Source organism: Pleurodeles waltl, chromosome 2_2 (assembly GCF_031143425.1).
Source record: "Pleurodeles waltl isolate 20211129_DDA chromosome 2_2, aPleWal1.hap1.20221129, whole genome shotgun sequence".
Classification (NCBI taxonomy): domain Eukaryota; kingdom Metazoa; phylum Chordata; class Amphibia; order Caudata; family Salamandridae; genus Pleurodeles; species Pleurodeles waltl.
In genome coordinates, this window is record NC_090439.1 from 1198787356 (window position 1) to 1198801146 (window position 13791).

The window sequence follows — 13791 nt, forward strand, 5'->3', positions numbered from 1 at the left end:
TACTGCCAAACTGCCCTTCCTGGGGTTTCACTGCAGCTGCTACTGCTGCCAACCCCTCAGACAGGCAGCTGCCCTCCTGGGGTCCAGCCAGGCCTGGCCCAGGATGGCAGAACAAAGAACTTCCTCTGAGAGAGGGTGTGACACCCTCTCCCTTTGGAAAATGGTGTGAAGGCAGGGGAGGAGTAGCCTCCCCCAGCCTCTGGAAATGCTTTGTTGGGCACAGAGGTGCCCAATTCTGCATAAGCCAGTCTACACCAGTTCAGGGACCCCTTAGCCCCTGCTCTGGCGTGAAACTGGACAAAGGAAAGGGGAGTGACCACTCCCCTGACCTGCACCTCCCCTGGGAGGTGTCCAGAGCTCCTCCAGTGTGCTCCAGACCTCTGCCATCTTGGAAACAGAGGTGCTGCTGGCACACTGGACTGCTCTGAGTGGCCAGTGCCACCAGGTGACGTCAGAGACTCCTGCTGATAGGCTCCTTCAGGTGTTAGTAGCCTATCCTCTCTCCTAGGTAGCCAAACCCTCTTTTCTGGCTATTTAGGGTCTCTGTCTCTGGGGAAACTGCAGATAACGAATGCATGCGCTCAGCCGAGTTCCTCTGCATCTCTCTCTTCACCTTCTGATAAGGAATCGACCGCTGACCGCGCTGGAAGCCTGCAACCCTGCAACATAGAAGCAAAGACGACTACTGCAACTCTGTAACGCTGATCCTGCCGCCTTCTCGACTGTTTTCCTGCTTGTGCATGCTGTGGGGGTAGTCTGCCTCCTCTCTGCACCAGAAGCTCCGAAGAAATCTCCCGTGGGTCGACGGAATCTTCCCCCTGCAACCGCAGGCACCAAAAAGCTGCATTACCGGTCCCTTGGGTCTCCTCTCAGCACGACGAGCGAGGTCCCTCGAATCCAGTGATGCTGTCCAAGTGACCCCCACAGTCCAGTGACTCTTCAGCCCAAGTTTGGTGGACGTAAGTCCTTGCCTCACCTCGCTGGGCTGCATTGCTGGGAACCGCGACTTTGCAGCTACTCCGGCCCCTGTGCACTTCCGGCGGAAATCCTTTGTGCACAGCCAAGCCTGAGTCCACAGCACTCTAACCTGCATTGCACGACTTTCTAAGTTGGTCTCCGGCGACGTGGGACTCCTTTGTGCAACTTCAGCGAGCACCGTTTCATGCATCCTCGTAGTGCCTGTTTCTGGCACTTCTCCGGGTGCTACCTGCTTTAGTGAGGGCTCTTTGTCTTGCTCGACGTCCCCTCTCTCTTCAGGTCTAATTTGCGACCTCCTGGTCCCTCCTGGGCCCTGGCAGCGTCCAAAAACGCCAAATGCACGATTTGCGACTAGCAAGGCTTGTTGGCGTTCTTCCGGCGGGAAAACACATCTGCAGGACTCTCCAAGGCGAGAGGGATCTGTCCACCAAAGGGGAAGTCTCTAGCCCTTTTCGTTTCTGCAGAAACCTCAGCTTCTTCTGTCCAGTAGAAGCTTCTTTGCACCCGCAGCTGGCATTTCCTGGGCATCTGCCCATCTCCGACTTGCTTGTGACTTTTGGACTTGGTCCCCTTGTTCCACAGGTACCCTAGATTGGAAATCCGCAGTTGTTGCATTGCTGGTTTGTGTCTTTCCTGCATTATTCCTCTAACACAACTACTTTGTCCTTAGGGGAACTTTAGTGCACTTTGCACTCACTTTTCAGGGTCTTGGTGAGGGTTATTTTTCTAACTCTCACTATTTTCTAATAGTCCCAGCGACCCTCTACAAGGTCACATAGGTTTGGGGTCCATTCGTGGTTCGCATTCCACTTTTGGAGTATATGGTTTGTGTTGCCCCTATCCCTATGTTTCCCCATTGCATCCTATTGTAACTATACATTGTTTGCACTGTTTTCTAAGACTATACTGCATATTTTTGCTATTGTGTATATATATCTTGTGTATATTTCCTATCCTCTCACTGAGGGTACACTCTAAGATACTTTGGCATATTGTCATAAAAATAAAGTACCTTTATTTTTAGTATAACTGTGTATTGTGTTTTCAATTGATATTGTGCATATGACACTAAGTGGTACTGTAGTAGCTTCACACGTCTCCTAGTTCAGCCTAAGCTGCTCTGCTAAGCTACCATTATCTATAAGCCTAAGCTGCTAGACACCCTATACACTAATAAGGGATAACTGGGCCTGGTGCAAGGTGCAAGTACCCCTTGGTACTCACTACAAGCCAGTCCAGCCTCCTACATTGGTTGTGCAGTGGTGGGATAAGTGCTTGAGACTACTTACCACTCTTGTCATTGTACTTTTCGTAAGAGAAAAATATACAAAACAAGGTCAGTGTATATACACATAGCCAAAAAGTTTTGCATTTCCTCTTTTCACTCTTTTCTAAGTGCTGCAAAGTACTTCTAAACTTTCAAAAAGTTCTTAAAAGTTAAAAAAGTTTTTTCTGTCTTTCCAAAAAGTTCTGAAAACTTTTTTCTCTTTTTCTATCACTTTAACTCTCTCTAAAAAATGTCTGGCACAGGCCAAAGTTTTGATCTGTCCAAACTTGCATATGACAACCTTAGCTGGAAAAGAGCAAGGAGTCTCTGTATAGAGAGAGGTTTGAGTGTAGGGAAGAATCCTTCCTTGGAACTGTTACTTAACATGCTTAGAGAACAGGATAAGGCCATAGGTGCCCCATCTGTTGAAAAAGTACCTAATAGTTCCCAATCTGATTCAGGGACTCCCCCAGGAAAAGATTCAGGAAAGAAACTTCCTAGCCTGCCCATTACTAGACAATCTAGCATAGATGGTAATGATGATGAGCCACACCAAATAAATAGTGTTGTCTCACATCATAGCAAAAGCATTTATTCTCACCATACTGGTAGTAATGTTTCTGTAAACCAAGCTGTTAGGCTGGCTTCTGTAAGGGACAGGTCTCCTTCTGTTCATTCCCATCATAGCTCTGTTTCTAGAAATGTCCCTCCCACCAACCCTGATGACAGAATGTTAGAGAGGGAACTCAATAAGTTGAGGGTGGAACAAACCAGACTGAAGCTTAAAAAGCAACAGCTGGATTTGGATAGACAGTCTTTTGAATTAGAGAAGGAAAGACAGAAGTTGGGTTTAGATACCCATGGTGGCAGCAGCAGTATTCCCCATAGTCATCCTGCAAAAGAGCATGATTCCAGGAATCTGCACAAGATAGTTCCCCCTTATAAGGAGGGGGATGACATTAACAAGTGGTTTGCTGCACTTGAGAGGGCCTGTGTAGTACAGGATGTCCCTCAAAGGCAGTGGGCTGCTATCCTATGGCTATCATTTAGTGGAAAAGGTAGGGATAGGCTCCTTACTGTGAAAGAAAATGATGCCAATAATTTCCAAGTTCTTAAGAATGCACTCCTGGATGGTTATGGCTTAACCACTGAACAGTACAGGATAAAGTTCAGAGAGACCAAAAAGGAGTCTTCACAAGACTGGGTTGATTTCATTGACCAGGCAGTGAAGGCCTTGGAGGGGTGGTTACATGGCAGTAAAGCTACTGATTATGACAGCCTGTATAACTTAATCCTGAGAGAGCATATTCTTAATAATTGTGTGTCTGATTTGTTGCACCAGTACTTGGTGGACTCTGATCTGACCTCTCCCCAAGAATTGGGAAAGAAGGCAGACAAATGGGTCAGAACAAGAGTGAACAGAAAAGTTCATACAGGGGGTGACAAAGATGGCAACAAAAAGAAGGATGGTAAGTCTTCTGACAAGGGTGGGGACAAATCTAAAAATGAGTCTTCATCAGACCCACAAAAACACTCTGGTGGGGGTGGTGGGTCCAAATCCTCCTTTAATCAGAACAAGGAAAAGAAACCATGGTGCTATTTATGTAAAATAAAAGGCCATTGGACAACAGATCCCAGTTGTCCAAAGAAAGGCACCACAGCTCCTACCACTACAGCCCCTACTGCTACACCTAGTGTCCCTACTAATAGCAGTGGTGGTGGGAGCAAACCTACTAATAGCCAATCCAAGGGAGTAGCTGGGCTCACTTTTGGTAATTTAGTTGGGGTTGGTCTGATTAGGGAGACCACAGAGGCTACTTTAGTCCCTGAAGGGGCTATTGATTTAGCCACTTTGGTTGCTTGCCCCCATAACTTGGAGAAGTACAAGCAACTAACCCTAATAAATGGTGTTGAGGTCCAGGCCTACAGGGACACAGGTGCCAGTGTCACAATGGTGATTGAGAAACTGGTACACCCTGAACAACACATACTTGGACACCAGTACCAAGTAACCGATGCTCACAACATAACACAAAGCCACCCCATGGCTGTTGTAAATCTCAACTGGGGGGGGGGTAACTGGTCCAAAGAAAGTTGTGGTAGCTTCAGATTTACCTGTAGACTGTCTATTAGGGAATGATTTGGAGACATCAGCTTGGTCAGATGTGGAGTTGGAGGCCCATGCAGCAATGCTGGGCATCCCAGGGCATATTTTTGCTTTGACAAGGGCTCCGGCCAAAAAGCAAAAAGGACAGAGAAGCTTGGATCCTGGAACAATGGACCAAGTGCTCCCTAAAGCTAGGGCTAGTAGAAGCAAACCACTTCCTACTATCCCTCCCTCTACAGTGGATTCAACTTCTGAGGAAGAAGAATTCCCTCCCTGTGCAGAACCTACACCAGAGGAGCTGGAAGCAGACACTGCTGAGCATTTGGGTGAAGGGGGGCCTGCCAGAGAGGAGCTGAGTGTGGCACAGCAAACCTGCCCCACATTAGAGGGTCTCAGACAGCAAGCTGTCAAACAGGCTAATGGGGATGTCAGTGACTCTCACAGAGTTTACTGGGAGGACAACCTCTTGTACACTGAGCATAGGGATCCTAAACCTGGAGCTGCCAGGAGATTAGTGATTCCTCAGGAGTACAGAAAGTTCCTCCTAACACTGGCACATGACATTCCCTTAGCTGGGCATCTAGGACAAATGAAAACTTGGGACAGGCTTGTTCCCCTGTTTCATTGGCCTAAGATGTCTGAGGACACAAAGGAATTTTGTAAGTCCTGTGAAACCTGTCAAGCCAGTGGCAAGACAGGTGGCACCCCAAAGGCACCCCTTATCCCACTGCCTGTGGTTGGGGTTCCCTTTGAAAGGGTAGGGGTTGACATAGTTGGCCCCCTTGACCCTCCTACTGCTTCAGGCAATAGGTTTATCTTGGTGGTAGTGGACCATGCCACAAGATATCCTGAAGCTATTCCTTTAAGGACCACTACAGCACCTGCAGTGGCAAAGGCCCTCCTGGGAATATTTTCCAGGGTGGGCTTCCCAAAGGAAGTGGTATCAGACAGGGGAAGCAATTTCATGTCTGCATACTTAAAGGCCATGTGGAAGGAGTGTGGTGTAACGTACAAGTTCACAACACCCTATCATCCACAAACAAATGGACTGGTGGAGAGATTTAATAAAACTCTCAAAGGCATGATTATGGGTCTCCCTGAAAAACTCCGCAGGAGATGGGATATCCTTCTACCATGCCTCCTTTTTGCCTACAGGGAGGTACCCCAGAAAGGAGTGGGCTTCAGCCCCTTTGAACTTCTTTTTGGACACCCTGTTAGGGGTCCACTCACACTTGTAAAGGAGAGTTGGGAACAACCTTTAAAAGCTCCTAAGCAGGATATTGTGGATTATGTACTTGGCCTCAGATCAAGGATGGCTGAGTACATGAAAAAGGCCAGTAAAAACCTTCAGGCCAGCCAAGAGCTCCAGAAGCAATGGCATGATCAGAAGGCTGTTTTGGTTCAGTACCAACCAGGGCAGAAAGTGTGGGTCTTGGAGCCTGTGGCCCCAAGAGCACTCCAAGATAAATGGAGTGGACCCCACACAATTGTTGAAAAGAAGGGTGAAGTCACCTACTTGGTTGACTTAGGCACTGCCAGGAGTCCCCTTAGGGTGCTCCATGTCAACCGCCTGAACCCCTACTATGACAGGGCTGATCTGACCCTGCTCATGGCAACTGATGAGGGACAGGAAGAAGACAGTGATCCTCTACCTGATCTCTTCTCTTCCACAGAACAAGATGCTCTTGTGGAAGGTGTAGTTTTGGCTGATTGTCTTACTGCTGAGCAGAAAGACCATTGCATAAATCTCCTAGGACAATTTTCAGAACTCTTCTCTACTGTGCCAGGCACCACTTCTTGGTGTGAGCACACTATAGATACTGGAGACAGTTTACCTGTCAAAAGTAAGATCTATAGGCAGCCTGACCATGTCAGGGACTGCATAAAGCAAGAAGTTCAGAAAATGTTGGAACTAGGAGTGGTTGAGCACTCTGACAGTCCATGGGCTTCCCCTGTGGTACTGGTACCAAAACCCAATTCTAAAGATGGAAAGAAGGAAATGTGGTTTTGTGTAGACTATAGAGGTCTCAACTTGGTAACCAAAACTGATGCTCACCCTATACCCAGGGCAGATGAGCTTATAGATACACTGGCATCTGCCAAGTATCTAAGCACTTTTGATTTGACTGCAGGGTATTGGCAGATCAAATTATCAGAAGATGCTAAATCTAAGACTGCATTTTCTACCATTGGAGGACATTACCAGTTTACTGTAATGCCTTTTGGTTTGAAAAATGCACCTGCCACTTTTCAGAGGTTGGTGAACACAGTCCTGCAAGGGCTGGAAGCTTTCAGTGCAGCATATTTGGACGATATAGCTGTCTTTAGCTCCAGCTGGGATGATCACCTGGTCCACCTATGGAAAGTTTTGGAGGCCCTGCAAAAGGCAGGCCTCACTATCAAGGCTTCAAAGTGCCAGATAGGGCAGGGTAAGGTGGTTTATCTGGGACACCTTGTTGGTGGGGAACAGATTGCACCACTTCAGGGGAAAATCCAAACAATTATTGATTGGGTTCCCCCTACCACTCAGACTCAGGTGAGAGCCTTCCTAGGCCTCACTGGGTACTACAGGAGGTTCATTAAGAACTATGGCTCCATTGCAGCCCCTCTTAATGACCTCACATCCAAAAAAATGCCTAAAAAGGTATTATGGACAGCAAACTGTCAGAAAGCTTTTGAGGAGCTGAAGCAGGCCATGTGCTCTGCACCTGTCCTGAAAAGCCCTTGTTACTCTAAAAAATTCTATGTCCAAACTGATGCATCTGAATTAGGAGTAGGGGCAGTCCTATCACAACTTAATTCTGAGGGCCAGGATCAACCTGTTGCTTTTATTAGTAGAAGGTTGACCCCTAGAGAAAAGCGTTGGTCTGCCATTGAGAGGGAGGCCTTTGCTGTGGTCTGGGCTCTGAAGAAGTTGAGGCCATACCTGTTTGGCACTCACTTCATTGTTCAGACAGACCACAAACCTCTACTTTGGCTAAAACAAATGAAAGGTGAAAATCCTAAATTGTTGAGGTGGTCCATATCCCTACAGGGAATGGACTATACAGTGGAACATAGACCTGGGAGTAGCCACTCCAATGCAGATGGACTCTCCAGATATTTCCACTTAGACAATGAAGACTCATCAGGTCATGGCTAGTCTTATTGTCCTTCGTTTGGGGGGGGGTTGTGTAGGAAAGTACCATCTTGCCTGGCATGTTACCCCCATTTTTCACTGTATATATGTTGTTTTAGTTGTATGTGTCACTGGGACCCTGGTAACCCAGGGCCCCAGTGCTCATAAGTGTGCCTGAATGTGTTACCTTTGTAGTGACTAACTGTCTCACTGAGGCTCTGCTAATCAGAACCTCAGTGGTTATGCTCTCTCATTTCTTTCCAAATTGTCACTAACAGGCTAGTGACCATTTTTACCAATTTACATTGGCTTACTGGAACACCCTTATAATTCCCTAGTATATGGTACTGAGGTACCCAGGGTATTGGGGTTCCAGGAGATCCCTATGGGCTGCAGCATTTCTTTTGCCACCCATAGGGAGCTCTGACAATTCTTACACAGGCCTGCCACTGCAGCCTGAGTGAAATAACGTCCACGTTATTTCACAGCCATTTTCCACTGCACTTAAGTAACTTATAAGTCACCTATATGTCTAACCTTTACCTGGTAAAGGTTAGGTGCAAAGTTACTTAGTGTGAGGGCACCCTGGCACTAGCCAAGGTGCCCCCACATTGTTCAGAGCCAATTCCCTGAACTTTGTGAGTGCGGGGACACCATTACATGCGTGCACTACATATAGGTCACTACCTATATGTAGCTTCACAATGGTAACTCCGAATATGGCCATGTAACATGTCTATGATCATGGAATTGCCCCCTCTATGCCATCCTGGCATAGTTGGCACAATCCCATGATCCCAGTGGTCTGTAGCACAGACCCTGGTACTGCCAAACTGCCCTTCCTGGGGTTTCACTGCAGCTGCTGCCAACCCCTCAGACAGGCAGCTGCCCTCCTGGGGTCCAGCCAGGCCTGGCCCAGGATGGCAGAACAAAGAACTTCCTCTGAGAGAGGGTGTGACACCCTCTCCCTTTGGAAAATGGTGTGAAGGCATGGGAGGAGTAGCCTCCCCCAGCCTCTGGAAATGCTTTGTTGGGCACAGAGGTGCCCAATTCTGCATAAGCCAGTCTACACCGGTTCAGGGACCCCTTAGCCCCTGCTCTGGCGCGAAACTGGACAAAGGAAAGGGGAGTGACCACTCCCCTGACCTGCACCTCCCCTGGGAGGTGTCCAGAGCTCCTCCAGTGTGCTCCAGACCTCTGCCATCTTGGAAACAGAGGTGCTGCTGGCACACTGGACTGCTCTGAGTGGCCAGTGCCACCAGGTGACGTCAGAGACTCCTGCTGATAGGCTCCTTCAGGTGTTAGTAGCCTATCCTCTCTCCTAGGTAGCCAAACCCTCTTTTCTGGCTATTTACGGTCTCTGTCTCTGGGGAAACTGCAGATAACGAATGCATGAGCTCAACCGAGTTCCTCTGCATCTCTCTCTTCACCTTCTGATAAGGAATCGACCGCTGACCGCGCTGGAAGCCTGCAAACCTGCAACATAGTAGCAAAGACGACTACTGCAACTCTGTAACGCTGATCCTGCCGCCTTCTCGACTGTTTTCCTGCTTGTGCATGCTGTGGGGGTAGTCTGCCTCCTCTCTGCACCAGAAGCTCCGAAGAAATATCCCGTGGGTCGACGGAATCTTCCCCCTGCAACCGCAGGCACCTAAAAGCTGCATTACCAGTCCCTTGGGTCTCCTCTCAGCACAACGAGCGAGGTCCCTCGAATCCAGCGACGCTGTCCAAGTGACCCCCACAGTCCAGTGACTCTTCAGCCCAAGTTTGGTGGAGGTAAGTCCTTGCCTCACCTCGCTGGGCTGCATTGCTGGGAACCGCGACTTTGCAGCTACTCCGGCCCCTGTGCACTTCCGGCGGAAATCCTTTGTGCACAGCCAAGCCTGGGTCCACGGCACTCTAACCTGCATTGCACGACTTTCTAAGTTGGTCTCCGGCGACGTGGGACTCCTTTGTGCAACTTCGGCAAGCACCGTTTCACGCATCCTTGTAGTGCCTGTTTCTGGCACTTCTCCGGGTGCTACCTGCTTCAGTGAGGGCTCTTTGTCTTGCTCGACGTCCCCTCTCTCTTCAGGTCCAATTTGCGACCTCCTGGTCCCTCCTGGGCCCCGGCAGCGTCCAAAAACGCCAAACGCACGATTTGCAACTAGCAAGGCTTGTTGGCGTTCTTCCGGCGGGAAAATACTTCTGCACGACTCTGCAAGGCGATGGGGATCCGTCCACCAAAGGGGAAGTCTCTAGCCCTTTTCGTTCCTACAGAAACCTCAGCTTCTTCTGTCCAGTAGAAGCTTCTTTGCACCCGCAGCTGGCATTTCCTGGGCATCTGCCCATCTCCGACTTGCTTGTGACTTTTGGACTTGGTCCCCTTGTTCCACAGGTACCCTAGATTGGAAATCCACAGTTGTTGCATTGCTGGTTTGTGTCTTTCCTGCATTATTCCTCTAACACGACTACTTTGTCCTTAGTGGAACTTTAGTGCACTCACTTTTCAGGGTCTTGGTGAGGGTTATTTTTCTAACTCTCACTATTTTCTAATAGTCCCAGCGACCCTCTACAAGGTCACATAGGTTTGGGGTCCATTCGTGGTTCGCATTCCACTTTTGGAGTATATGGTTTGTGTTGCCCCTATCCCTATGTTTCCCCATTGCATCCTATTGTAACTATACATTGTTTGCACTGTTTTCTAAGACTATACTGCATATTTTTGCTATTGTGTATATATATCTTGTGTATATTTCCTATCCTCTCACTGAGGGTACACTCTAAGATACTTTGGCATATTGTCATAAAAATAAAGTACCTTTATTTTTAGTATAACTGTGTATTGTGTTTTCTTATGATATTGTGCATATGACACTAAGTGGTACTGTAGTAGCTTCACACGTCTCCTAGTTCAGCCTAAGCTGCTCTGCTAAGCTACCATTATCTATCAGCCTAAGCTGCTAGACACCCTATACACTAATAAGGGATAACTGGGCCTGGTGCAAGGTGCAAGTACCCCTTGGTACTCACTACAAGCCAGTCCAGCCTCCTACAGTGGGGGCATTGGATGCTCCCACAGTCACAAAAAGAGGGAATGAGATTTAGGTGCTCCTGGAGCTAAAGTCTCATGTATTTTCATCCATAATTAAGGCTGGAAAATGGGGTATGGTTCTCCCACATCGAAAAAGTCTGGTGTGGAAAAATCTAACCACTGTAATTCATGCAGTGTTTTGGGTCAGATGTATGAAGCAATTTTTATGGATGCAAAAGGCCCATCGGGCCGTTTGGGATTGGTTAAATGCTTTTAGGCATGTACCAACAAGATATTGCTAGTTCATAACCTATTACCGACTCGTAAAATGGGGTTTGTGACTCGCTATTAGGAAGGGGTGTGCCAAGTGCGTTCCTTCCTTATAGCAAGTTGGTAGTAAGCCATTTGCAAACAGGAAGGGGACCCGACGGGACCACTTCCCCTTTGCGAATGGGGGTGCAAACAATTTTTAAGAGCAGACAGTGGTCCTGTGGACCACTGTCTGCTGTCAAAAAATTAAAAGAAATATTTAAAAAATTTTTATGTACTGCATCCCATTTTCCTTTAAGGAAAATGAGCTGCATTACAAAAAAAAAGATTGCTTTATTTAAAATCAATCACTGACATGGTGGTCTGCTGACCCCAGCAGGCCACCATCCCTGTGATTGTGTCCATTCCCATATGGGTCGCATATTGTGACCTTCCTCATGAATATTAATGAGGCAGGTGTCTTGTGACCCATTTGGAAATTGCAAACAATATTAAATACTCTGTTGTACATAGCAGCTTGCGATTTACTAATAGCGAATCACAAAAATATACTGTTAAAAAAACGCAAACCTTAAGCTACATGCATCTGGCTTTTAGTTCCATGAGGAAAGCTTGATCAGAGTGACTTAGAATATGGCCTAAAGAATAAAACCATCAACATGTAGTTAGGTTTCTGCATCTATGTTTTGGAATGGGAATTATGCATTCTTAATGAACATTGTTTGATGTCTGGACATAAGTTCATTCCTTGATCTAAGGATGCTGCGATGCCGGAGTCTTGCAAAGATATGACCAAGAGTCTGTTTACAATTTTTAGGAGTGCCTTTCTTACAGTCTCAGTTAAGTGTAAATTATTAGTAACCAAAAAACTTAGGTATGTTCTAGAATTCGCACCTGAATTTCGTTGTCATCCTCTATTTTGGTTTCAATTGTTTAAATAAATTGGATGCCACACTGTTAGACCTGAATGTGACCTACTGATCTTGTGTTTTGTGTTTCAGGTGAACAGGTTTCTCCAGAAGATACATTTTAAGACTTCTTCTGGGCATGACATTTTTTTCGATGACAAAGGGCAAGTACCAGCAAAGTATGACATTCTAAACTGGGCTTTCAACGGCTTATCTGTCTTGGAAGTTGTTAAGGTTGGACATTTAGATTTCACAGCACAACCAGGGCAACAACTTATCATCAATGAAAGCGCCATTACGTGGCATGTTAGTGGTCACCAGAAGAATCAGGTTAGTCTTCAGACATTCAACTAATGGCAGTCAGGTGGGGCCAATTTCAACTATTTTAGCTTACAATCAACTGTTTCATCCTGTCAGAAGCGTTGAACCAATTTTAAAGTTTAAACTGAGCAACAAGCTGCGGAACACACACTGCTAAGTATATTCAGTCTAGGCACTCAGGGGCATATTTATGATCCTCCTTGTGTCTCACTTGTACCACACATTGTAATGCAAGTGCGACCCAACTTAAACTAGAGATTTATGAAGCCATGCATGGCCACTTTGCGTGGCCATGAGTGGCTCCATAAATCTGAAGTAGGGCAACAGAGCTCAAATCGCTGGGTTGCCTTACTCTGCCCTGAGAAGGCGTTCCATGGTGGATGAATGAGTGTTCATTCACAACTCCAATGGTTAATGACGTATTCCCTGATTTACCAGAAGTGGGAGATCAGGGAATGCACCAAAAAGATACAACTTCTCAGGGGAGACGTGACTCGTGGAAGTATTTATTTTTCTCCTCGTTAGTTCCTCTTTCTGTGTGTGCTGCATTCATCACAATGGTGACAGATATCCCGTCCACCAAAATCGAAACCCCATTTTATCTCCTAGGATTTTGATTTCAGCAGTTGGGATATCTGTCACCATTGCAACAGAGGGACCGGGCCGCCAAGTTTTAAATCAGGCCCTTAGTTGTTGCATCAGTAATAAGAGAGTCTCTGGGCAGCTTTCCTTGGCTTATGAGTAGGCAAGAACTGAGTTCACTCTTACCTTATGAATATATATACAGCATACCCTTGCAGGCCCTTTCTTGATGCAAATGTCTAAAAAAGATTCCTCACTATGTGAAAATTAACATAGTAAAGTCAGAACTCTGTTAGCACAATCGTATACAGTCCACGTTGCATGCCTTGTCTTTTTTTATAAGTGTCTTGTTCAACCTAGTTTAGTCAAAACAGAAGCACATTCAAGAATTTGTGTTTGGCTTCCTTGCAATGAGATATTAAATTAAAATTTGATTTATAACATATGTATTGCTGCATAGAACACATTTTAAATATTAGCATGTTTTACCCCACACAGCACATTTTTAATCCATACATATCCGAGGTTTCAGCCAAACAATGAATATTAAATTGATGACTCTCAATGATGTCCAAATGGGCCAAATCTTTGTAAAGCATACTAAAATCAATTAAAAAATCATATAAACTAAAATGAATATTTTACCATGTTGTGACTAAGCAAATGAGTAGAAATAGACATTAGTGCTTGTGGTGAAGGATGCATTGTGGGCTACCACTGAACAAATTAAGCACAGTTTCTCCTTGATTCTACTTCACTTCACAGGCTCCTCGCTCGGTCTGCAGTGAGAGCTGCCTCCCAGGGTCCCGCAAAGCTCCAAGAGAAGGGAAGCCTGTCTGCTGTTTTTACTGTGTGCCCTGTGCCGACGGGGAGTTTTCCAACAGGACCGGTATGTGAAAAACTGGCTTCCTAAAGCCTCACATTAGATAGATGTTAAATTCTGGGAAACTTGCTCTGGATGTCCCAAGATGAATTGTGCCTGCAACATAAAACCACCAATAAGATAGGATGAAACAACAAAACGGTTTATATGGTATGCTCAATGTAACGTCTGTTCCCTGCATTTTTTCTTTGTAAACACGCAGTTATTTTACACATAATCAAATATCACTTATAGAAATAGTATCATAATATAAGTAATATCACTTATAATATAAGTAATATCACATGTAGTACTATAAGTGGTATCACTTAAAGTAATAGTATCATAATATAAGTAATATCACA

General features: G+C 46.2%; 1 protein-coding gene across 1 annotated transcript in view; it reads left to right on the forward strand.

Moving 5' to 3' along the window:
• Positions 1-13791, forward strand: part of LOC138279426 (vomeronasal type-2 receptor 26-like) — a 230173-nt gene that overhangs the window by 135336 nt on the left and 81046 nt on the right. Inside the window, exons 5-6 of the mRNA XM_069219403.1 lie at positions 11755-11991; positions 13330-13453. Coding sequence (XP_069075504.1) covers positions 11755-11991; positions 13330-13453 — 361 coding nt within the window. The remainder of the gene's footprint in view (positions 1-11754; positions 11992-13329; positions 13454-13791) is intronic.